Consider the following 24,590-nt stretch of genomic DNA (forward strand, 5'->3'; position numbering starts at 1 on the left):
AAAGTGTCCCCAAACAATTCAAGAACCTACAAAGAAACCTTGCTAGGGCACTCATTATCTAGACCTTATATTCAATAGCTATAATTTAATAAAAATAATAATGGGCAGGTAAACAACTTTATAGCTAACATTTAAATATTTCCCTGCTGCACTAATAACCAAAATATAGGTGCATCGCCCTGGTATGTTAGGATAGGCAAGTCAAACTAATTAACATGTATTTCATCATCAAAACTGTTTAGAAAAATAAAGAAGAAAAAATCAGATTTCTAATTTACATTTTGTCTATATATATCTACTGTGTCTGACATCACTTTAGTTAATATAACTTCACTGTATGTCTTGACATAACAGAAGATTATTTCCCATCAAAGCTCTGTTTTGTCAATTAGCACATAGAAATTGCAGATACAAAGCACCTACATGAATTATTTCTTTCCAATAAATAGAGTAAGTATCTATCTCAGAACATCTTCTAACCAAAGCCCACATTTTTAGAGGCTGCAGAGCAACTAAGGGGGTCTGCGAGCCTCCATGCATTGAGCACCACTGCTTTACTTTTTTTTTTTTTTTAAACTCTCTTCAGTGTGTTTGGGGAAAGCAGAGGGAGTTTATTTTGATGATCAAATGTCCCTATTTCAGTAGGTAACAGTGTAGAAGGAGTCAGGGCTTGTATGGCCATGCTGTGTATAGTCCTAGGAAGATTACTAGAGAAAGTTGAAGCCCAGGTGTATTTTCTTTTCTGTAACAAGCCTAACTCCATTTAGGGCCAGGATGCTTAGCACCTACAGGCTCTCTACTTATCTTAATTAGAGCCTATTGGGAAAAAAACAAACAAAACAAAACAAAACCTCAAACAAAACAAAAACCAATGAAAAATAACAAACCAAAACAGCAACTGCTGCAGTGATATCCTATCAGATGGGAGTACAAAGTGGCTGCCTTGGAGAGGGGCAAGTTGTTTGTGCCTCCAATGGCTGGTGCTGGGCTGAGTTTTGAAGCTTGGCTTGCAAAATCAGAAAGGACTCAAGGAGAGAGTGTGGGAAATGGTTTAGGAGCTGCAGCAGGGGGTTGTGAGAGGAGAAAGAGGAGGGGAAGGAAGAAATATTGGAAGTGGAGGAGCAAGAAGCAGCAGGGGGAGTGTCAGAAGCTGGAAGAATGTCTGGCATTTGAGGTAGGCTTCTAAAAAGTTTGGTGGAAAGATAAGTGTTGAAAAGATTGGAACTTTGGTAAGCCGGGTATCTGGGGAGTTTAAGTCTGTAGCTGATGTGTTTGTGAGGAGTTTTGAAAAATCACCTGGATTTTGAACTAGAGCAAAAAGGGGAGACTGGTTCTAGTTACTGGAAAATCCAGAAGAGAGAGATTTGAGAAAAACCTTGGTGTGGAGATAACAGAGTGAGAGAATAGGCCTGTGCCCCCTTTTTGTCAAGTAGGGACTTAGAAAAAAGCTTAAGGAGGACCAGAATTATGGAGTACTTGGGGTTTTTTTCAAGGTTATGGCACCAGTGATGAGTAGGAGAAAAGCTATGAAGCAAAGCTGGGGGAAAACAAAATATGATTAAGAAAAGAGCTCTGAGGAACTCTTTTCTTCAAACAAAAAATTAGGAATAAGCTAATATGTAAACTCTTATTATCTTATGCATGTGAGGTGTTAAAACACAAACTGTAATCTGTTTGCTCTTATCCCAGTAGATATTTGGGATGAGATGAATGGGAAGGTTGAAAGATGTGGTTATGGAGTGAGAGGTGAGTGCACATGAGAATAAAAAAAAAAAAGCCCAGCTCTGATGTGAGTTTGAACATTGATGTGTTTCCCGGTATATTTGAAAGAAGGAACGTGTAAGGGTGTGCTGAAATAAGAGAGAAAGCTTTGATCCGGTGTGGGCTTTATGATTGAAAAGATCCCAACCTGCAGCTCATCCCTTTAGTCTGGTATTGAATTGTAGGGAAAAAGAAATGTTTGATGAACTTGAGTGCAGCAACGAGGAATGACACACACTGGGACGCAAAGATGCACACGGAGGCAGAGATTGTGTTCAGGAAGGAGTGCAGAGCTGTGCAGAGCAGAGAGCTGAGCCAGGCTGAGGCCCTCTTTATTAGCCATTGACAGTTTATAGGTTTTACAGATATGGGCCTGGACTAAGAGGTTACACAAGATGTTTTTCTAATAATTGTTATTAAAAACACATCACACTCATGTTATGTTTGTTTCAGTTACATTCCCACTCATTCACAGACCAGGCCCTTGGACATTCACACATCCCATGCACTTGGGGGCGGTCATCCAGCCCAAGATACCATTCTCATGAGTCTGGGCTATCACTCTTTACAATTATGAGAAATGTACTTCAGCACAATCTGTCCAAGGCCCTTTATATTTTAACTAATTGCTATGATCTAATTATGTTAGTACTATTTCTTCTTTGACCGTCCAGATGGTCATGTTAGTACTGATCTTCCTTTATCATCCAGGTGGCTGGAACCGCACATCTTGCTTTCCCACGTCTTTGCTTTCCCACGCTTGAGAGCTGAACTTGCGCAGCGGTGTGGTAGACAGCGCACTTTATTCAGCTATGAATCCCTGGTTTTAACTAATAAAAGGGGTTTTAAATGTAATAAAGTCCTTATGTTTAAATCTTCAAGGAAATTGCTATTATAAGAGCAAGCACGGAACCAGTTTATGCAGAGAAGTACCAGGTATATGAGGTTATGGTTAAAAACCTTTAGCAAAACTAAGAGTTTATCTTGGACTAGCTGATAGTAAATAAAAAGGAAAACCTGCCTCAAAAGGCTGTTGCAGAATTACCGCTAATAATGTTAATTATTGAGTTCCTATGTGTCCAGATCCTGTTGCGATATTAAGTGACCATAGCCAGTGTGTTTGTGGGTGTCAGTGCCATCTATAAAAGTTAAACTATTTGTTCCCAAAATTGTCTGTCGGAATCCTTCGTAGCAGAGCTTGCTGCCAATGTGGTCTGTGTCTTGGACCATTAAGAAGCTCACAGTTTGTTCTGAAATATCTTATGGTTGTGGTTACAACTCCAAATCCATCAATCATACAAAAACCTGCTGATTTTGGTGAATATGGGCAAATATATTTTGCATTTCAGACCTTTTTTTTGTTCCAGTGTCCTTCTCCAACCTCTTGTTTGAGTCAGTTTGGCTGCTGGTCTGTTTGTCTCAGTCTTTGTGCCTTTTTATTTTTTAATTGCAAGAAATAGATTGTTTGGTTTAACAACCCAGTTGCCAATAAAACTGAATATTGTGACTAGGTAATGATTGTGACTAGAAAATGATCTCTGGCTGCTTTTGAAAATAATATTCTCAGCTGCACCTGGATGTTTATTTTTCTGTAAATGCTTCAACATTTCCCTTACAGCAGGAAACCCATTATTCTGTTTTGAAGCTTACTGCCAGTGACATTTTCACTTCATTTTTTTGCAACATAAAACATGTTGCATCATCATTATAACACAAATTCTGAGGATGTTTTTGATGAGATGGATAAAACTAAGCATGTTATAAAATCACAGTGCAAGTCCAACTTTGCAATTGAAAATACTCTAATGGCAAGACCGTGTTATTTGCTGTTCATTTTGTGAATGTAATAGTTCTGTGTCCTCCGCGGTGTTAAATTTGGAGAGCAGCAGCACCGAGGGCTGCGGTCTTGCCGGCTGCTCTCTCCTCACCTTCACGTCCCCGCAGCCCTTGGCCTGATAAGAGATCCTAGGAGTCGCGGAGGGGCCGGGTTCGGTAAGAAGCACTATGGCCAGTACCGGGGGGTGTGTGCGTACCAAAAAAAGGCACAATTCCTCTCAGGGCCGCCCCGCCAGGCGGAGAGGCGGCGCGTAGCCCCCACCCTCCCCCGTCACGTGCCGGGAGCGCGCACAGGGTGCACGATGGTGGCGGCGGGGCCCGGTGACGGCGGCGGCGGCAGCAGCAGCAGCGGGTAGAAAATGGCGGATTTCGAGGAACTGCGGGTGAGGACGGGAGAGGAGGAGGAGGAGGCGGCGGGGAAGATGTGGGACAAGATGTCGCCTGGCCGTTCCCGCGGTGGGGGAAGTGGAGGTGGAGAAGCGATGCCCTCCCCCTACCTCCCCTGGCCTTTCCTTACAGGAGCTTCCGCCGCACCCCTCGGTGCTTGCCGGGGGCGGGGGGGGGTGGTGAACCAGCAGCTTCTCTCACTCGTAACGGCTAGAAAGTACCGGGGGCCCGCGGCCTCGTGAGGAGGAAGCGGGGCCGGCCTGAAGCGCGGTCGAGAAGCTGCGGAAGCCGGCGGCGCTGCCGGCTGTGTCTGAACAGAACCAGCCCTGTCATCTCGGCGGGGTGGGGCACGCCGGGCTCGCGTTCCGGCTGCGTCGTGTGGGTTGTGATGTCGGTGGGATTCTCTTTCCCCCAACCGCGATATTTTAAAAGCCTTTTCGGGTGTTGGGCGCTTCGCATGGCGCCATTGAGGGCCCTGAGCCGCCGTGCCCTGACTGCAAACTGAAGGGAAAATGCTGAGTAATTAACCGATTTTTTTTAAAATACTAATAATTATTGATTCTTTGAAGGTTCATTAACTGGGCAAACTGTGCCTGTGAAGCATGAAATACAGTATTTCTTTTCAGACCTGTTTTATCATCCTTTGAATGCCTTTTATATTGCACTTGTGGACTTTTTGTAATATATTTTTTTCGATGTGGTGGGGTGGCCTTTCATATTTGAAGGTGTGTACATAAAGAACTGACTACATTATTTCTGTTTTTTCCTTATGTTTCTTGATCAATCTGTGAGTATCTTTGCTCGGAAGAAGTCACCATTCCTGGAGGTGTTTAAAAGGCGTTTAGATGAGGTTCTTAGGGACGTGGTTTAGCGCTGGAGTTAGGTTATGGTTGGACTCGGTGATCTTGAGGGTCTCTTCCAACTGAAATGATTCTATGATTCTAATGTTGCCTTTTCTGCAGCATCCACACCTGCAGAAGTGTCCTTGAGGGAATGCTGCATATGCTGAACCCCCCTTCTGATCTAGATTTTCCTACAGAGGGAATAAAAGCCAGTTAAATGGCACCCACTGTGAGGTAGCCTTTAGTGTAGAGAAAGGTCTGATGGCTGAACTGGCTGTAGTCTGACCAGCAGTGGCAAATATGCTGCAATTACTAGAGAACTTCTTACACTGAGGCTTCTTCCAGTGTTAACAGGGCTTGGGTTGAAGGGGAGTGTAGCTGAGGAGCTCAGTTATAAAAACCTCACAGAAAAAACTGTGTTTCATTTGAGGACAATAGTGCTCTATCTTAATCTTAGCTTTAAGAAGGGTTGTCTTATTTTTTCCTAAGTTAAATTCATTTGTGTTTTTTTTTTTTTTTTTTTAATTTATTTATTTATTTAGTGTCCTGACTGCTTTTCAGCCCTCTTTCTAATGTCTTTCAAAGGGTGTACTACATAGGTGGCTAAACCCTCAGTGTAAAGTTTACAGCAGAGAGAACTCCTCTTCTCCAGGCTTGAGCTGGAGCTGCGATCTGCATTTTCCAAAGCACCATAATCACTTACCTAGATATGCATAAGTATTGGGAGATTCTGTCTTGGAATTGGGTACCTAAATACCTTTGAAATTATATATGCACCTGAATTGCTTGCCAAAAGTAACATGAAGTATGGAGGGAAAAGGGAACTGGGTTTCAGGCCAACTATTGCAGTGGCCTTTTGTCACTCAAAAGAACAGGTATCAGTAGTTAAAAAAAAAAAAAAAATAGCCTGAAGAAAAGTCTTGTGATGTTCCCATTCATCTTATTTGTAAACTGGAGTGTCTCTGAAATGAATCTCTTAGCCTGGAACTTCTCTAAATCACAGAATGTTAGGGATTGGAAGGGACCTCAGAGGATCATCCAGTCTAATCCTTCTGCCAGAGCAAATGTTTAGTTTCCAGCTGACAGTAATTATTGATCCAATTTGGGAAAGCTCTAGATATTTTTTTTTTTTTTTTTTTTTGGAAGATAATATAGTAGACTGCCTCATGTCTTCAAGGCCTTTACTGCCATTTGGTGGGTTGGTTGGTTTGTTTGTTGGTTTGGTTTAAGAGGATACATTTGAATGTGTCTGCTTGAATACTAGGCTCTTGGTTTGCAGGTTTAGGGTTGTTGTGTGTGTGTGTTTTTTTTTTTTTTTTTTTGTTTTTTTTTTTGTTTTTTTTCAGACAACCAATTCTCCTGCTTTTGGCTAAAGAAGAGAGACACCCCCTTCCTGCAACAGATTTCATTAATTGATCTTTCGGAGTGATCTTAAATTGCTGTTTTATAGATTAACATATGGGATGTTTTTATGGCAGCATTGTTTGCTGCTGTCTTGTTGGTTGCTATTTCCTGTAGTATGTGATCTCTACCTGCATTATAAAAGGCCAACAGGGCAATTTGGAGAGTTGGATTTATTTCAGTAAATCCTGAAGGACTGACTAAAGGCAGGAGGTAAGAGTTCTCTCTTAAATCCTGTTGTTGAAGGAAACATGAAAGGCCAGCATTTTTCTGTTCTCAGGGCACAGGGTCATTTTAATATTTGTTAGTATCATCCCTGCTATCCTCTGGATCTTCAGACTAAAAATTCTGGGGAGCTATGACCAAAGGATTGTAACTGAGAGGCTGTAGTGAAAGAAAACAAAGAAACTCAGAGGAACTGGCTGTTACATCATTCCTTTTGCAAATCTTCAGTTTTGTTAAAGGATTCAGAAGTAGCTGTAGCCATGGTCGCTACTTTTCAAGATATTGGTTAAAATTTCATGTATAAGACTTACCCTTCCAGACCTTCAGATTAACCCTTAATTAATTAACAGTGTTTGAATTCTGTAGGTTACCAGTTTCTGGAATATTAGGGAGTTGCCAAGAAGATGTGGTGAGCACAACTGTATCTTTCTTGTATATTTTGAAACACGGTTTCTAGACATGCTGTTCACAGATGTGTTTTTAAACATAGCTTATACCTTCATCCACGTTTCTCGCTCACGAGCAGCCCAATGAACGTTAAAGGGGATACACAGGCATAGATGGACATGGAACAGCAGTCTGGTGCGGAGGTCAGAGATGGAATGTGAACACCGATTTATACAGAATTGTCCCAGGAGTGGGGAACTACAGCTCCTTCTGAGAGCCATCTGTGAGAAAATTATTCCAATGAATTCTGAACTCACTGATATTTGGCTTTGGGTTTTCATCCCAGCAAAATCCTGCAGATAAGAGGTTTGTTTATATATTATTACTTAGAGACATGATCTCTTGGGTCCCCTAAGTTTTTCCTGGCATTCTGACTCTAATTTGCAAACAAATAACACAGAGTGCATGCTATCCTTGAAACATTGCAGATCCCCAGTTTAGAAGACAACAGCTTCAGTCTTATAGTTTGTATTTAATTGGGTTTTGAAGTTAATGTGTTAGCTTCATCTTTATGAGAATTAAAAGCTCTTTGTAAGTGAATGAACATGCCTGTGCCAAAACTAAGATGTGTGACATTAGTGATCAGTTTTATGGCTATTGAGGAAAAAAAAACTTGTTTTACTGAGGAAAAGATGGAAGTGTGCTCATATGCCCTATGTGGTGGGAGAAATTATACAAAATTTACTGGAAAATCGGGGTTTATAAATGCTGAAACTAAGTCCCACTTTTAATTTTTGCTCCAGTATTGAAGTAGTGTGATTCAAATGTGAAGAGCAATATGGTTTGGATACCATATTCAAATACAGAAATTGAAGTCTCATTCTTGTATGTATTAGATCTCTTGTTCATAATAGACTCAACGTCTTTCCACTTTTGCTTTATTTTTCCAGTTTAAATGGACAATGTTTGCCTGTTTACCAGGTGAAGCAGTGCTTACTGCTAAATTGTTAACTAAGAAGAAAACACAGAGCTATCTTCATCTGTCCTCTTCAAACTCATTGCCAAGCACTCTGTTGTACTCCATTTTATTTTAGCTATGTTAATAACATTGTATTGTATATAGCAACCATTTTTTGAGGGTTTGATGTAGAAATCAAATAATTGATCTGGGATAAACTTAAAATGATGGACAGAATAGATATTGAGACATTCCTGTTGGTGATGTAGTGATCTTTAGGTTGCAGTTAACATTGAGTGTAAGATAACAGTATATTATCATAGGTTATTGATAGTATTTTATCACAGGTTATCTTGTATCTGCATGTAATTCCCCTGTTCTTCATAGGCGCATGGTCACTTTTTTAGACCAGTGAGGCTTATTGTGGTACCTTAAAAGTTTGTATCTAAAATAATTAACAATTAATGATTGTGCTGAGGTATAGTGACAGGGAAAGGAAGGAGATATTGTAGTTTATGGTACTTAAAAAATGAGGCTGCAATGAAAGGAGTCAAGCTTTGTTTTGAGTGTCTTATGTGAAATGAACACAAGTATTTGATTTGGGATTTTCACTGTTATATTAAGTGCATGCAACTTTGAAGACTAATGCCCAAGTTAGGAGCCAGACTAGAGTTAGTCCTAAGAAAAATCTCAATAATAGTGAGGACCACTTGTGGTCACACTGTTTGCAACAACCATTGTGTTCTTCAGAGCTGTTCCTCCTGTGTTGTATGACTTACACAGATTTAACTAGTGACCTCTTCATTCTTTCCCAGGACTTGCAGTTTTTTTATTTATTCTTCCATCAGTTTCCAGAATACATTTGTATTTAGGGTCAGCATAGAGGTGCGAGTACGCGGCTGAGGAGAACATGCAGGCCGACTCAATGTGAGTGATAAAGCATGATTCAACTTTATTGCCCGAGATAGCGTGCATTTATACCAAATACCATAATTATGCATACTTGTCTCTATCTAATAGGCTAAGCACTAAAAGGTTACATTCACTTACTCCACCTACTTGGGTTTAGCTAGCTATGCGCATCCCGCATTCTTCTGACTCTTATCTCTTCAAGGATATCCTGACCCTGCCTTAGTCAGTACTTTTCCGTTCCCCCTTTCCCACGGCCTAATAGACAAGCTAACTAAGGCCTACTTATGTCAACTAAAATGGGCTCTGCTCGTACAGTTGCTCGGTGGACTCATGTCCGTGCTCCTTGAGCCAATCCCTGACATAGAGGTTTTCAACCATACCAAGATACTAGTTGCTCTCTCTTACCAATATTCTGCATTTCTAGCCAGTTGCAAATCAGTAGGCATGCAAATTTATTGCAAAAGTCATGGTTGCCCCAGAAGCTACAGTTGTTGGTGCTTATTGTAGACATATGTCAAGAATTTAACACGCATTCTTTGTTATCTTTTATTTATATATGTAAGTACAATAACTGTTAATATTGCAGGGAGATTGTGCATGTAGCTCTTGTTTGAGAGAGATGTTTGAGTGCTTGCTTTGCTCTGCCCTTAATTTTAGCAGCGTGTCAGCATTTCCTGGACTCCTTAACATCATGATCCCTGTGAAATGAATGCCATTCTAGATACACCTATGGCTTAATGCTTTAGAACAATATTTCTGCTTATGAATCATGGTTGCTATAGTTTAACAATAAGAAACAAGAAAACCTTGTGAAACTTCTGATGAACTTAAAGTATGAATTTCAGGGGAAAAAATGTTTCTGAAATATAGAAATACTTGGATTATCCAGTCTGATTTCCTTCCTAAAAGTTCTGTTAAACTATTCTCTGTGTTCCCGGAGAAACAATAAAAATAAAGTGGCTTTGGTCTTCTGTGTTAAAAAGCTTTTTATTAGGCTGTGCAGCTGTAAAGAACTTGTCTTAAGAGAAAACTGATGGCATTTGCATGACACAACTTGAATCTCTAATCTTAATACAGTGATGTGAAAAACATGTTAATAGCTAAACTGCAGTCTTCTGCAATATTTCTGGAACTCCAAAAGAAAATAACTTAAAATCCCAGAATCATGGAATAATTTGGGTTGGAAGGGACCTTCAAAGCTCATCTAGTCCAACCTCCAACTTGGTGGTGTCTACTAGAAGTAATATCCATCTCACACCATAGTTATAAATGCTCCTAAAGATATCTTATGCCTTCATAAAACCTTGATTATAACAAGTGTCCGCTTTGATATATCTGTAAATGGAGTAATAAATGAAAACATGTAGATCAGACTCAATGTGTTTCCATGCATATGGTGGTTGTTGCCTTAAAGAGAATGTAGAATTGGCTTTAGGGAAAAAATATTGCAAAAGCTGTTGTTTAATTACTACCAGTAAAACTTACTTTTGCAAGACTTCTTTCAAAAGCGTATATAGGATTTTTGTGTTGATGGGCAAAACTATGTATTTTTTTTATACTTCCAAGCATTTTTAATGGAGGTGACAATTTCAAATCTTGCTGACTATGGTATTGAAGCCAGTCTGTGTCTTCTAATAAAACAAAATCCATCTTGTAACAAAATGCTAGTTTGCATTCTGATTATGGAATCCAGAATCACGCTGACATTGCTATCAAGCTTATGCAACTATCCATGAAAGCACACAACATGAAGTTCTCAGTAAATCCTTGAATATCAGTATTATCTTTTACAGCTAACACTTTTTTTTTTTTTTTTTTTTTTTTTTTTAAATGTGGCATGGCTATAAAGCTGTTACAGTACTTCCGGCTACTTTTTACGAGTACTGAAACAGTTTTTCTTCACCCTGTTTGACTGTGCAACTAAGGAAATGTAGCAAGGGAAGGACGGGCAGAAATGAACCTCCAGCAGCTTGCAAACTGGGTGTAGTTCTGTCTTCATCTTTTCCTCATATCTTGTATGGTTTTGCTGTTCAGAGAAGTTGCTGGGATGAAATTAGGGTGACATCTGCTGTTGGTCTCTTCTTTCACTGGCAATTGTATCTGTGGTACATTTATTGACTGAGTGTTGGGGGAATCCCAGTTTGAAGTATGCTGGTTTGACTTCCTGATAGCTAACTCGATACTAGCTAACTCTACTCAATAGAAGCATTGCTGTACCTAAACTGACTGTCTGAAAGTGTTGAAATTCAGGATCTGCAATATGATACCCTGGTCCCCTACACAATGAGGAAGGGGTGGCATGATGAGAGTATGACCATAGTATTTTTTGATGATTGTTTTGACATGCACAAATAATGTGGCCCTTGAAAAGGTGGGTCCTGGCTGCTTGCACAAGTTCAGTTTTTATCTGGCTCAATTCCCTGATCTTTGTTACTGTAAAAACAATTTTCTTGATGTTAAGGAGAAACTAGGGAGCAAGCAGCTGGGGACGTGGGGGAGTTCAGACCTTTTTTTTTTGGTGGCTGTGTGGTTGTAGCATAGTTGTGTTAAAACTTCAGCTGGGGTCAGATCTATGTTAGAATATGTGGATGTGAAGTCTGTAACTACATAGTAAGGATTAGGGAAGGTAAACCCAAAACATGGCATTTTGAGTTGTATCTCTTCTGAAATCAATGCTGTATTTTGAACTACTATTTAAAAGGCAACAATATGCTTTTGAACTGTTTTTAAAAATATGTTTGATGATCCCAGGTGTCTACTACTTCATACCTTCTGTCATGTCCTCCATATGCCAGTCCTCGAGTCTGGTGTTGCTATGGTGCAGTGGTACAGATTCAAGTCAGATGTTCTTTCATCTTTACAACTTAAATTCCTTGTTACAGTGGAAGAGTCCCACAGAAATAGGAAGGAAATTGCTTAGAAGAATTCTGGACAATTTTATACCTCTGAAAAGAGAGCTTGCTCACAAAAATATGAAATGATGCACCTGTCTTAAGTTACTTGTTTGTTGTAATGTGGGGAAAAGATTACTTCCTCTTGCATAGTGAGTTTTTTATTTCTTGTTTCATTATTTTTTTTTTTTAAATGAGAATCTTTCTGTTTATGAACTTCGTAATTCAATCCTCAGTCATCCCCAACCAACTCCAATAATCAAGTAAATACTATTATTTCCTTTGAAGAGATTGCTGTGTCACACAGTACCAGAATGTGATACAAAAAGAAAAGAACAGTGGCGTTCTGGCAGAATCAGTTATGTTGGTTAAACAGTTTGTTAGTATGATGTAATGTAGCTTTTTAAAAAAGTGTCCACCTTGCTGTGCCGTCCTTTCACAAGTGAAACCTGATGTGTCTGTCTCTGTTCACGTGTGCATTTAACATGCTGCATAAAATAAAGGCCAGTTCAGAATAAACTGTGCAGAACTTTAACAGTTGCTTATTTTATTTCTTAAAGTGTGTTGGAAAGCAAGTGATAATACTGATTCATCTGACTTTTTGTTTGTTTCATGAAGTGAGACAGATTTTGTGGTAAAGCTTATGCTTCTGGCTGTGAATTTAAGATGGCACTGCATGGGTTGCATTAAGATTTTGTTATTTTTGAGTGGGAAAGCAATTAGAAGACTTTGAAATCAGTAACACCACCAAACTCAACCTTTATCCTGGACACTTTGTTTATTTACTTTAAACTAACCGTACTGTTGTGTTGAGTAAGAATATGAATCATAGAATCATTTCAGTTGGAAGAGACCCTCAGGATCAAGTCCAACCATAACCTAACTCTGCCACTAACCCATGTCTCTAAGAACCTCATCTAAACACCTTTTAAACCCCTCCAGGGATGGTGATTCCACTACTACCCTGGGCAGCCTGTTCTATATGGGAGTATCCAAGATGACAGGTGTGAAACTACAGGGCATTTCAAAAAGATGGACCCAATTTGAAATCACTATAATCTTTGAAATTGGGTCCATCTTTTTGAAACACTTAATGGAGTGATGGAAGTTCAGATGCTTCACCATTCCCTGCAGAAAGAGATGCTGTTAGTTCACCTGTGCTTATCTCTCTTTTTCTTTCTAGAATATGGTATCAAGTTTTCGTGTTTCTGAACTACAAGTGTTGTTGGGGTTTGCTGGCCGTAATAAAAGCGGGCGGAAACATGACCTCCTGATGAGGGCACTGCACTTACTGAAGAGTGGCTGCAGCCCAGCAGTTCAGATAAAAATTCGAGAACTCTATAGGCATCGGTACCCAAGGACAATTGAAGGACTTTCGGATTTATCAGCTATAAAACCTGCAGTTTTCAATTTGGACATTAGGTCCTCTCCTGTCGAGCCTGACCTGGCTGTTGCCAGCATTCACCCACTCCCTTCCACTTCAGTCACCCCTCAGTCTCCTTCCTCACCCGTCAGTTCTGTGCTCCTCCAAGACACTAAGTCCCACTTTGAGATGCAGCAGCCGTCCCCTCCAATTCCACCTGTTCATCCTGATGTTCAGCTGAAAAGCCTCCCTTTTTACGATGTGCTTGACGTGCTTATAAAACCTACAAGTCTAGGTAAGTGTTTAATAGTTCTGTGGGTTGTGTAATTCATGAGATAGGTGTTGCTTGTGACTTCTAGACTTAAGTAGCGTTTTGCAGCTGGGGAAAAGTGGAAGCTCCCTTCCCTTCTCATCCCTACCTTTGCCCTCTCCGCTGCTTGTCCCCAAAAGTGCCAAGCTGCACTTCAGAAAATACTGTTCTCTTCTGCTAATATTATGTGATTAAAGATCTTTGTCTTTTGAATATTGAATAATAGATTAGTTCAGTTGGAAGGTGTTGGAACGATAAAGGACTCAGCATTCTGATTCAGTGTGAATCACACAAAGCCATTTATTACAGAAACAAGCCTCCTTATATATGCAACTATATTCTAATCACGCGTCCACGCTCCAAGCATGGATTCGCTAAATGAGTATCATGGGCTGTCCGTGCTCTGGAGTCTCACTGATGATACGTCCGATGATTCACGCCACGCCAGGACCCTGGTGATTGAGGAACGCCCCTCTTTCTCACAGCAGATTCTGTTCTCAGCTTCTCTAAGAGGCCTTGAGATTCCTTTGAGCCTGACTAATTCAGCAACAAATCTTTATCTATCAAAACCTCTCCACAGGAAGGCACCTACAATGATAACTTGACAGCCTGACCACCTCAGGGCTCACCAAAATTTAAAGAATAAGAGTTAAGCACATCGTCCAAATGCACGTTAAGCACTGACAGGTTTGGGGCATCAACCACCTCTCTAGGAAGTCTGTTCCAGTGTTTGACCACCCTCTTGGTAAAGAAATGTGTTCTAATATCTTGCCTGAGCCTCCCCTGAAGTTAATTTTGGCTGAAAGATTTGGACCTGAAGTTTCTGCTAGGTACAAATGGGTGGGACATACCTGTAGGGGATAACAGGAAAAGTATTTCAGGGGCACTAATTAATAAGTTGCAGCAACGTAAAGAGAACCATTTCACTGGCTTGTTTGTTTACACTTCTCTCACTGCAACAATTCTGCAGGTTCTGGTGTCTGGCACTGAAGTAGATACTTTGTGCAGCAAAGTTCAGTGTTGGTCTCAGTTTAGCAAAGGTTTCTCAGTCTACCGGTTATTGCCATACTGTTTGTTTTTCAAATAATGTGAAATCTCAGCTTAGTGTCCTCTAATTCCTCATTCTTAAACGCATTTAATTATTTGGAAATATGTTGTTTTCTGTCTTGAAATTCAGTCTGTCTTATCTTGCATGGTAGAAAGTGTTCCTGAACTCTCTAATATTGTTTAGAAACACTTCAGCATTTTGCAAGCTGTTTGCATCCCCTTAGACATTTTAGTTTCTTAACTGATAATAGTATTTTAGGCTGTGAATTGTACCTCAGTGAGGCATATACTGATGGTTGGTCATCCTTGACTGCCTAAAGCAGCAAACTTTACTAACAAGCATTATTTACAATGCCTGTTATCACTTCTGTTTGTGTTGTGACACCTTTTGTTCCTGGTCAATGATATCTAGAGGTGGTGGTCATATGCTGGAAATTTCCCTAACAGCTGTTTTCCTCAACTTTGGAAATGATCCTTTATTTTTTCCTGAAAGGAAAATGCTTCCCTAGGGGTGTCACCATGTTATAGTTAGAGCTGTGTTTAAATTCCTCTTTCCCTTGAAGTCTGTAGGCTAATATAAATATAAAATGTTGTTTATGCTCTGTGTGTGTACACGTATATGCACAATATAGTTGTTTTGAATTGTTTGAGGAACTTGGCATGTGTGTCTGTTCCATCTGGATTCTGTTTCATGTTTGTGACCTTTTTATGTGTCTTCTGGGCATAGAGATCATCATCTCTGAATGTCACAGTGTACAAGACAGTCTAGGTTTTCCAAATTTGCCTGGTTTAGTTTATTTTTAGTTTTAGTGCTATTTTTGCATTTGTCCTTGCTGTTACTTTAAACTGTTGGACAAGTCCAGTCTAACTTTATTTCAGTTCAAGATTTCTATCTTCTTAAGTTGAAATAAAGTTGAAAAGTAACAGGTACATACCATGAACCCTTAATACTAAAACATTACTACTTCCATCACTGACAGAGACAAGTAGGATTCTGATATGAAAGTTGTATATATTTTTTTTTTTCCAAATGCTAGCAAGGGTTAATTAAGAGACCTGAAGTCTAGATGGCTTATCTGACATTAGGGCTTGTGCTTTCTCCCTTCTTCCCCAAATACATAGTTACCTTTATCTGTTTCTGAACTGAGTAATTTTCCAGCTGTCCATAAATAACTTCTGGTGTGCCTTTTCTTCTTGTAGTACCTTCAAATAGTTCTAAACATCTTCTCTGTGGTACCCTTTTCTCCAGTGTTGTATTTTGTTGTGTGTGTTTTTGATTATAATGTGGTTTGCCAAGCTTCTTTAGTACTGAAGTATAATGTGATATTAAGCCATTTTAATACAGTTGTATGAATTATTTGTTCCATTGCTTTCCTGTTGACAGTTACATGCAGTTCAAGCACAATTTGAGTATATTCAGTGGCTTGTATCTTGTTCCAGGGAAAAACTCAATTGCAGATCCTGTTTTAATTGATGACTTTAATTGCCATGGTTAAACCTCTTTTGTGTGTCTTTTTTTTCTAGTACAGAGCAGTATTCAGAGGTTCCAAGAGAAGTTTTTTATCTTTGCTTTAACACCTCAGCAGGTCAGAGAAATCTGTATTTCCAGGTAAGAAGAGTGTGGAATAATGTAGGTAAACTTTTGCAAAACTTCAGGATGAAGTGTGGGGGGTTTGGTTCATTTTATGTGTTGCATAAACTTGCAGATGCAGGGTGATAATCCTCAGCAAAATTATGCTGAATTTCTGTTTTTCTTCAGGAACTACTATGCACAGAAATTACATGCAGTTAGGGTAAATCCTATGCCACTAAAGAGTTAACAATTACTCAGTTCTGAATAATTGTGGCTGTTTAGAGAGGTGGTAAGCTTTTTTTTTTTTTTCCCTGCATGTTTCTTGGCTGCAGGAATGGAAGGCTGCTTTTATTTTTTTGTCTCGGGGTTCATATTGTTGCAAGACCTATGGTGTAAGCAAAGAGAAATGGGATTTTCCTCTCTGGCAACATCATACCTTGTTGTTACTATAAATTTTTGACAGAGTATGATGATCTTAAAATCCTGCTTAAGTAGCTAAACAGAAGTGTTGCTCATAAGACTTGTTCATAGCTCAATAAAAGAAAAATGAGCAAAGTTTAGTGATGTTGGGGCAGATATGCCAGTTCTTTCTGCTTATGACTGGAATATGAAATCTGCTAAGTGAGGTTTTTATATATATAGATATATATATTTTTTTCTCATTTGTCACAGAGACTTCTTCCCTGGGGGCGGGAGAGATTACACAGTCCAAGTTCAGCTAAGGTACTTTTTTCACAGTGTTTTTTATAACTTCTATATTGGCTAATGTAACATAAATCTAGATGTTTGTGGAGACATATAAATGCAATTACGTTTGAAAAATGACACTTTCTCTTTTTGGGAATATAGGTTATGCCTAGCAGAGACAAGCTGCCCTCAAGAAGATAATTACCCTAATAGTTTGTGTATTAAAGTAAATGGAAAGCTGTTTCCATTGCCGGTAAGCTTGTTTAAATGTATTTGTGGTTTCTTTGTGACTTGTGTTTGTGTTTTTTCTGTAATGTTAACTTGCTAAAAGAATCAAGTTGCTTATTATCACTGAAATTTCTCTGGTTGCTAATGTTAGGCAAATGGTTTGTACATTTGCTGTGTGAGATAGATATGAATACTTTTAAGCATGTTACAGCAACTGTGTGGATTGTTTTAGCCACCTACAGCAAACCTCATCTGTTGTGGTTCACAAAATATGTCAAAACCAAACCAGTGCCTGTATGAGGAATCCTCCTCGTTGGTCTTCAAACTGCATTTATTTGACTTGATTGGTAGTAGCCCTTGCTGTTTGGGCTATTTATATTTGTGTGTTGGCTTGAATTCTTTCTTGTTATGAGGGGATGACATCACCTTCTTGTGTACAAGTTTGTAGAGGAACAGACATATTGGGGTTCCCAGCATTTGCTGATACAAGAACAGGACAGCGTTGGAAGTTGTACAGCTACTGGTGTCTGATGTTTTAAAAGTTAGTATGTAGGCAGGGTCACCTCAAGGTTTGAATATACACAAGAAGGGAAAAGCATTCATTCTTGAAAAATCTCTGGCATTGGTATCTCTGTACAACAGAAGAGGGAGAAACTCTTAGGCAACCCATTCTGAAAGCTATAGAAGATGGAAAAAGTAGTAGGTACAGAGGGTTTTTTTCAGCAGTAGGTTCAGTGTGGGGAGATGAGGTGTGAAATCTCTCAGAATGTTTGTCACCTTCTTGGGGTGTCAGATGTGTTGTCCTGTACCCCCCCTCTTGCCATATGTGACCATCACTCTGCTCAGCTTAAATGAGACTCTCTAGCTTCTCTTCCCCCTACTTCTTTAACCATTGCATCACTGTTCTTCTTTCTGACTTCAGTGTGTAAGATGATTTCTTTCATGTTTTCTGGTCACTATTTTCTGCAAATGCCAGTTATGTTCTCTGTGATAAACTTTGCAGGATTCTCTCCTTTCTTCTGCAGTTTTTCCTTTATTTAAGCAACCCACCAAAAAGAACTGGGTCTGATGTTACCTGTGGACATCAATGTCTGCTGGCTCTCAGTCTTACTACCCTGTTTCCCTGAAAATAAGACAGGGTCTTATACAATTTTTGCTCCAAAAGATGCATACTTTTTTATATGTATAGCTGCTTGGACACTATTTAAATTGACTTTTTTATGAACAGTAATTAGGGCTTATTTTTTGAGTAGGGCTTATATTTCTATAATCCTCAATCCTGAAAAATCATGCTAGGGTTTATTTTTTTGGGAAATGGGGTAATATAGTTTATGTCCTGCTGTGCTGTGTTATGTTATCCATTTTGTGTGTAACATACATCACAGCTGTAGCAAAAGTTGTTTGTAATCTTGGATTCTTGCTTTGCTTTAGATCTAAAACCTGTTGATCTTTCTGCATGTTGTAAGATGACTCTTTAATCTGTTCAGCAGAAACTTTAGGTGAGAAAGTGAATAAATGATTATTGTCTTGGCAACTTCTGTTCCTCTCCTCCTTCATTAAGAGCTGAAAAACAAATATAGTCTCAGTCTGAGTTCTCCTGCAAATATTTTTTGTTGATTTGGTCACTGTCTGTATCCCTCTTGTGGTTCCTTTCTGTTGAAGGAAATGTAAGATAACTTATTTTCCTCAAAGACCGCTGTTGTCCAGCTTGATAGCGTTAGTGTTAGGTAATTAATCCGTGATTTCTTTATTGCCAATTTGTACAACTCTTGGGTGAGTACTGTTCTGTATTTCGTTGGTATAGCAGTTCATGCCTGTGCAGAGGTCTGTAAATTATTCTTGGTCATCTCCTTGGCTGCAATCCTTACCAAAAACTTCAGAGAAATGCTGCCAGTGTGACAGTACTGCTTCAGGTTGTGGCAACTCATGCTAACATGGTGTTTTGTTTTATTCCTACAACTGTGTCATCTTCTTACAGTGTGTGTTCTGACTTAAAAAGGAATAAATGTAGATACCTGCATGTTGGTGTCTTGTCTAGTAACAAGGATTGTATACATAATGCACTACAGCAGGTGATTCTCTTGACTTCTCTTGTAGGAAAGACAAAATGGGAAAGTCCAAAAAGATAATTTGTTTTTCTTCCCAGGGGACCTCCACAGACCACCACAGGTCTCTTTTTTTTTTTTTTTTTTTTTCTTTCTCCTTCTTTGTTTTGTTTTTTATTTGTTTTGGGGTGTGTTTTTTTTTCTTTTTTTTTTTTTTTTTTTTTTCCTGGCTCTAGCAGATTCCATCTGTTTTTGACTAATGTTGTTCTTGCAAGAAACATGGAAGACTCAAAGACCCAAATAGCCATAGAATTGGCAGCCTAACTAAACAATGCTGTTTTGATAGGCAAGCAGAGTGCTCTTTACTTAACTCCTGGAAGGCTAGGAAGGGAAAATTCTGAAGTGTTCTAGGAGTACAAGATTGAATCTGATCTCAAGGTGATTGCTCTGTGGAAGAAAACATCAAAAACTTGGCTGAAGTGAAGCATGTGCACTGCAGTCTGTAAAAAAAAAAAAAAAAAAAAAAGTTGGAAATAGAACTTGCATTCTTGCTCTCTTGAAAGCAAGGCAGCTTCATTTTAGGTTGGAGACCAGCAGGGTTATTGTGACTGGTACAGTATGTGTGGAAATACTCTCCTAAATATTGCAGGGATGGTGTGTTTGTCAACATAAATTCATTGTAAAGTCACCATAGTAAAGACTACTGGAGCAAAGCAATTGGGAAATATATAAATGGCTGCAGCTGTTATGTCTGATTAAATAAATGGCAGAATGTTCATTCTGTTAATTATGTGCCTGCTGCCTTGTACGTTCTGTGGTAGAGCACATGTGAGGTTCCTGGTAGCTACTGGGTCACTTGTCATCTGGGGTGAGAACCATTTTAGAAACAAATCTTCAGCAATTGCTTGATGCTCTGGCCCAGCAGACCTGCCTGTAGAAGCTCCAAGTCCCTATTCTGTTACTGCAAGTGTCCTGTCTGAAATTAATAAAGGGTGGTGGTGAGGCACAGCCAGGGCTTAGTTGTCAGCCGAAATGTATGGAATAGGAATATTGCTGCTTTGGAAACCTAGAAAATGATGTGATAACTATCGAGTCTTCCTTGATTTAAAGTTTGTGATTATCCTCTGATATACTTGATTGATGAGTGGAAGAAGCTCTTTATTTCTGTTTTTTATTTTTGGACTTGGCATCTTTCAAAATAACTTTTTTTTTTTTTTTTTTTTTTTTTTTCTTCCCCAAGCACTAGGCTGTGAATGTGTGTGTAAAACAATATATGTGTGGGGGTTTTCAGCATACCCTTTCTGGGAGAGTTTCTTGTATAGAACAACTGTCTTGAACTAAATTAGATCTGCCAGTTGGTTCTGTGCAAGGCATAGGGCTGTGATCTCTTAGTGTCATCCTTCTGGTGCAGGATGAGTTTTAGAGGTGAGTGGACTGCAGGTTGTTTGTGTGAGCTAAAAACAGATTTTCAGTGTTCCTGTTACAGACTGGCTTGCTTTCCTCATGGCAGACACAGGGTGAGAGGAATAAGCTGCAATTAGTCTGTGTGCTCCCTCTCATAGCACAAGTACTTTCTGCTCACAGTGTGCTGGAGAGTACATGCTTGCCTAGAAGCAAAAGGGGACAGGATGGCTCCTGATTCAATTCACAAACAAATAGGAAATAAAACTGCAGAAACAGTCCAGATTATGAAATTTTTCATCAAAGCTGAGCAAATATCTAGTTGATTTTGTTTCTGCAAACAACAGCAAAGCCTGTTAGCTATTAAATACAGCTGATATTCCATGTACAGCTGCTCTTCAGGGGCCCTGGCAAAGCACAGATGAAAACCTGTCACTGATGGGGCTGGTGTGGTTGGTGTGAGGCAAAGCAGACACCAAGGAGATGTGGAGCTCTTGTTCCAAGACTTTATTGTTTCTTAAATAGCATCAATGAAGTGTTTTTTGGGTGTGAAACATGGAATTAACTCTTCATGACTTGCTGTGTCCTTGCAATGTTCCACTCTCAGCAGGATGGGAAAAAAAAAAAGACAAAGCATTAACATTGCTTTTTATTCTTCCAGTGAACTTACATGCAACAAAACTGCTGCCTTCTCTTCGACCTTTTCAGCACTTCTGTAAAATCATTTTAAAACAAAAAATGCTTTAAAATTGTGATTGGCTTGTGGTATTAAACTGTCAAAGACTGATATTTCTCAGAATAAGTGTTGAGTTTAGTCTCTAGCCTACAGAGCCTCTGGGTTTACCTGCATCCCACAGGTCTGTTTAAAACTAACAAATCTCTTCAGCAGGTTTCAGAATATAGTGGAGAGACTTGTTAACGCTTTCCTTGTCCTTTCTTCCTGTAGGGATACGCTCCACCACCAAAAAACGGAATTGAACAGAAGCGACCTGGGCGCCCCTTGAATATAACATCTCTAGTTAGGTTGTCGTCAGCAGTGCCAAACCAGATTACCATTTCCTGGGCTTCTGAAATTGGAAAGGTAAAGTGTAATTTCTGTAGGATGCAGAAAGTCATCTAAATAACATAATTTAGCATTTCTTCTCCTCTGTTATCTGATGTTGCTGGTGAAGTATGTGCCAGAAAGTGTTTAGTATGAGGTGGTTGAGCTTATTATCAGTGCCATGAAACAAAGTTTGCTCTGGAGTTATGATAGTTTACAGTAATATATAGAAGATTTGCATATAGATAGCAAAGACTTCCTTAGAGAACTCACATTAGAAAGCCTGCTGTTAGGGGTTACCTGAAGTGTGCCAAAAATACCAAAAATCTTTGTAGTTTAAATAGTACAAAGCAGCTCAAACATGACAAAATAAGAAAAGGAAAACCTCAGTTCTTGCTTGAAGCCTGATGATGTGGTAATATGAATATGAAATTATGGCACCATATCTTCTAAGGCACATTTCTCAGTATCTATTGGAACTGTCCTTTGGAGAATGCTCTTTAAACTGACCAGATGTGCCAAGGCCATGGGGGTGGAGATGGATGCTTGCTTTTGAGATTTTTGTATTTTCTAAGTAATACCAAATGGTCTTACAAAAGCAATTTTTATTTCAGAGGAAGAGCTGGTTAATGGATATTTCCATCTTTATTCTTCTGAGATCCCTTTTTTACATGAAAATGGCCTCTGAGTAGATTTAAAACTTCATTTGTAAATAAACCAAAATGGGGGTGGAATTTGCAGCTCAGAAAGCTCTTAGATGGCAGGTTGCCGGGATGGGTTTACTGGGGAGGTGTCATGCTGCTGGTGTCAGCTCTTCCTGGGCTTGATGGATCTCAACCATGCTTGGCTGGACCATACATGCATGGTGTGTTTGTATTGTAGGATATCTGAGCAGTGTGGTTTTATTCTTACAAATGAAAGAGTGTTCCTGGAAACTTGGGTGACTTGAGGGAAAGCTGACTTGATGTGGGGAAGGATGGAGAGCTAGGGGAAGAAAAAAAAAATGCAATTCTAAACTTCATGGAAAGCTGCAGTGGGGGAGAAGCATGCTAGACTTCAGGTGTCAGGAGATAAAGGAGGCGATGACTGAAATGTGAAACCTGTTGCTTTCTGGTGCCAAGATTAATTGCAGTTTAAATGGAATTAGCCTCTAAAATGTGTGGCTGTTTAGAAATCCCCCTATGGATTTACTGAAGAAATAAAGGGGGAGAGTGTGAGAACTTATGAATTCTTCCTAGGTCTAAAAAGCTGTTGCAGCAGCCTTTTCAGATGTTGGGAAGTTAAAACCTAATTATTTCTCTGACTAGTTGTGTAAATCTTTCTGGATTCAATTATCAAAGTAGCTTACCTCTTATATTTTTCTTCAAAATCAAAATCTGTGGACCAGAGACACCACATGTTTCCAAGTTAGACTTCAGTATAAGCTTTTACACACTAAAATTTTTTAAAAAGACATTGGGGAGAAAGCTCATGTTCAGAAAATAAATGAAGGGCAGTGCTGACAGAGAAGTTTTTTCTAAAACAGAGATAGAGGGCAAGATCTAAGCAGTTGCTTCACAATCAGAAAGCACAAGAATCTTGAAATGACTGCAAGGTTTTGTGTGGTCTCGGCCTCTCCTGCTTGACCCCTGCTTTCTTCCCCCGCCTTGTATCTGCCAAAGATATTCTCATAGAAACTGATAAATTAGAGGTTGTCCCACTTTTCCTCAAGAGGTGAAGTTCTCTGGTTTCATGGTGGTGGTAAAGGTGGAGCAGGGCAGTAGATGTTCAAAATTATTTTGTAATACCCAGACAGTATAGGAACCATATGAAGGTGACTGGCAGGGACTGGAAATAAGGGACTGCAGGTTACATTTGTTGTACAGATGAAATCGTTATTATTCTGCAGTAGTGGCATAGTGAGATGGATTGAGAATTGGCTGGATGGCAGAGCTCAGAGGGTTGTGATCAACGGTGCAGAGTCTGGTTGGAGGCCTGTAGTTACTGGGGTTCCCCAGGGGTCAGCAATGGGTCCAGTCCTGTTCAACCTCTTCATCATTGACCTGGATGAAGAGACTGAGTGCACCCTCAGCAAGTTTGCTGATGATACCAAACTGGGAGGAAGGGCTGACACACCAGAGGCTGTGCTGCCATCCAGCGAGACCTGGACAGGCTGGAGGACTGGGCAGAGAAAAACTTGATGAAGTGCAACAAGGGCAAGTGCAGGGTCCTGCACCTGGGGAGGAATAACCCTGTACACCAGTACAGGTTAGGGAGAGCAGCATTGCAGAGACAGACCTGGGAGTTCTGGCTGACAACAGGTTGACCATGAGCCAGCAATGTGCCCTTGTGGCCAAGAAGGCCAATGGTACCTGGGGTGCATTAGGAAGAGTGTGACCAGCAGGTCGAGGGAGGTGATCGTCCCCCTCTGCTCTGCCCTGGTGAGGCCACATCTGGAGTTCTGTGTCCAGTTCTGGGCTCCCCAGTTGAAGAAGGACAAGGAATTACTGGAGAGAGTCCAGTGGAGGGACACAAAGATGATGAGGGGTCTGGAGCATCTTTCTTATGAGGAGACACTGAGAGAGCTGGGGCTGTTCGGCCTGGAGAAGAGAAGCTGAACGGGATCTTATCAATGTGGATAACTATCTCCAGGGTGGGTGTCAAGAGGATGGGACCAGACTCTTTTCCATGGTGCCCAACAATAGGATGAGGGGCAACAGGCACAGACTGGAGCATAGAAGGTTCCATCTGAATATGAGGAGAAACTTCTTTTCTTTGAGGTGCCAGAGCCTGGCCCAGGCTGCCCAGAGCAGGTGTGGAGTCTCCTTCTCTGGAGACATTCAAGACCCCCCTGTACACGACCCTGTGCAACCTGCTCTGGTGACCCTGCTTTAGCAGATGTGTTGGACTGGATGATCTCCAGAGGTCCCTTCCAACCCCAACCAGGCTGGGATTTTGTGACTTGTGGAATTTTCTCTTCATTAGTGACCTTGGAGAGAGTGAAGGCTGAGGAAAAGCAGCTGGCAAATGGTGTGAATTAGGGAAGAGTAATAAATGCTGGGGAATGTGGGCAGCCTCAGAGGAGTAGATACGGCGTAACAAGGCCTGGCTTAAAAGCTAACAGATTGTCTCCTAAATCCTTCCCTTCTTTCAGTGTCAAACATGAGAAGTTCTTAAAAACTGCATGTACGAGGAGGTGTGTCATCAGTCTAAATCATCTTTCCAAGAAAAGAGCCCAGATTGTGTTTTTGTTGTACAGTTATTGTTCTTAGTTAAATCACAATTGGACTTGATTGACAGGAGAATTCTGGCAGA

At 40.0% G+C, this 24,590-nt stretch overlaps 1 protein-coding gene across 4 annotated transcripts in view; it reads left to right on the plus strand.

Annotated features, from left to right (window-relative positions):
- The first annotated feature begins 3,838 nt into the window (after positions 1 to 3,838).
- LOC135575246 (E3 SUMO-protein ligase PIAS2-like) overlaps positions 3,839 to 24,590 on the plus strand; it is a 30,815-nt gene continuing 10,063 nt past the window's right edge. For all 4 annotated transcript variants that reach the window (XR_010468720.1, XM_065044898.1, XM_065044896.1 and 1 more), the window contains exons 1-6: positions 3,839 to 3,980; positions 12,784 to 13,258; positions 15,845 to 15,929; positions 16,566 to 16,616; positions 16,743 to 16,833; positions 21,201 to 21,335. Coding sequence is in view for 3 of the 4 variants with exons in the window: in XM_065044898.1 (XP_064900970.1) it covers positions 3,957 to 3,980; positions 12,784 to 13,258; positions 15,845 to 15,929; positions 16,566 to 16,616; positions 16,743 to 16,833; positions 21,201 to 21,335 (861 nt within the window). In the remaining variant the exon portion in view is untranslated. The remainder of the gene's footprint in view (positions 3,981 to 12,783; positions 13,259 to 15,844; positions 15,930 to 16,565; positions 16,617 to 16,742; positions 16,834 to 21,200; positions 21,336 to 24,590) is intronic.

This window comes from Columba livia, chromosome W (assembly GCF_036013475.1).
Source record: "Columba livia isolate bColLiv1 breed racing homer chromosome W, bColLiv1.pat.W.v2, whole genome shotgun sequence".
Lineage (NCBI taxonomy): Eukaryota > Metazoa > Chordata > Aves > Columbiformes > Columbidae > Columba > Columba livia.